Raw genomic sequence first — 543 nt, 5'->3', positions numbered from 1 at the left:
GCCCCCCTCCCTCAGCAAAGAGGTGGGAGGCCTGGGAGCGGCTGCTACCTGGACTGGGATCCGCTTGGAGATGTCCACGATCAGCTCCACGTTGGCGTAGTTGTTGTTGTTGGTCCCCCCGGGGACGGGCACGTAGTGATCAGCCATTTTGATGTAATCTGGAGGACAGCGTGTGGCCGTGGTGGGGGACAGTCCCCTGAGCTGTGCCCCACCTGCGTGCTGCCCCTCGTGCCCCCTCCCCAAATCCTCCATCCCACGGCGGGGGGAAAAAAACTATTTACTGCAGGATCGGCGGGCTGCCCCGGCTCAGCACCAGGCAGGGAACACCTCGCTGGGACCCCCGCAGGAATTACCTGCATTAGCCTTGAGGTCCTCAGGGGTGACCATGACCACGAAGCGAATGGCCCGCTCGTTCCGGAACATCTCGTAGGCCCAGCGGCGGATGGAGCGCATGCACTTCACCGCGGCGATGCCGTTGTTGGCGATGAGGACCTGGAGGGGCAGGGACGGGGGGAGTCGAGCTGAAACCTCTCCCTGCTGCTG

At 63.9% G+C, this 543-nt stretch overlaps 1 protein-coding gene across 1 annotated transcript in view; it reads right to left on the bottom strand.

The window, feature by feature from the left end:
* The window catches only part of LOC104492991 (acetyl-CoA carboxylase 2-like), a gene marked incomplete at both ends in the record, with an annotated part of 3,825 nt that extends 3,333 nt beyond the window's left edge, over nucleotides 1–492 (bottom strand). Inside the window, 2 exons of the mRNA XM_010135604.1 lie at nucleotides 49–158; nucleotides 354–492. Coding sequence (XP_010133906.1) covers nucleotides 49–158; nucleotides 354–492 — 249 coding nt within the window. The remainder of the gene's footprint in view (nucleotides 1–48; nucleotides 159–353) is intronic.
* Between the last annotated feature and the right edge of the window lie 51 nt (nucleotides 493–543).

This window comes from Buceros rhinoceros, unplaced genomic scaffold (genome assembly GCF_000710305.1).
Source record: "Buceros rhinoceros silvestris isolate BGI_N320 unplaced genomic scaffold, ASM71030v1 scaffold26644, whole genome shotgun sequence".
NCBI classification, from domain to species: Eukaryota; Metazoa; Chordata; class Aves; order Bucerotiformes; family Bucerotidae; genus Buceros; species Buceros rhinoceros.
This window is presented reverse-complemented; position numbering and strand designations above follow the sequence as displayed.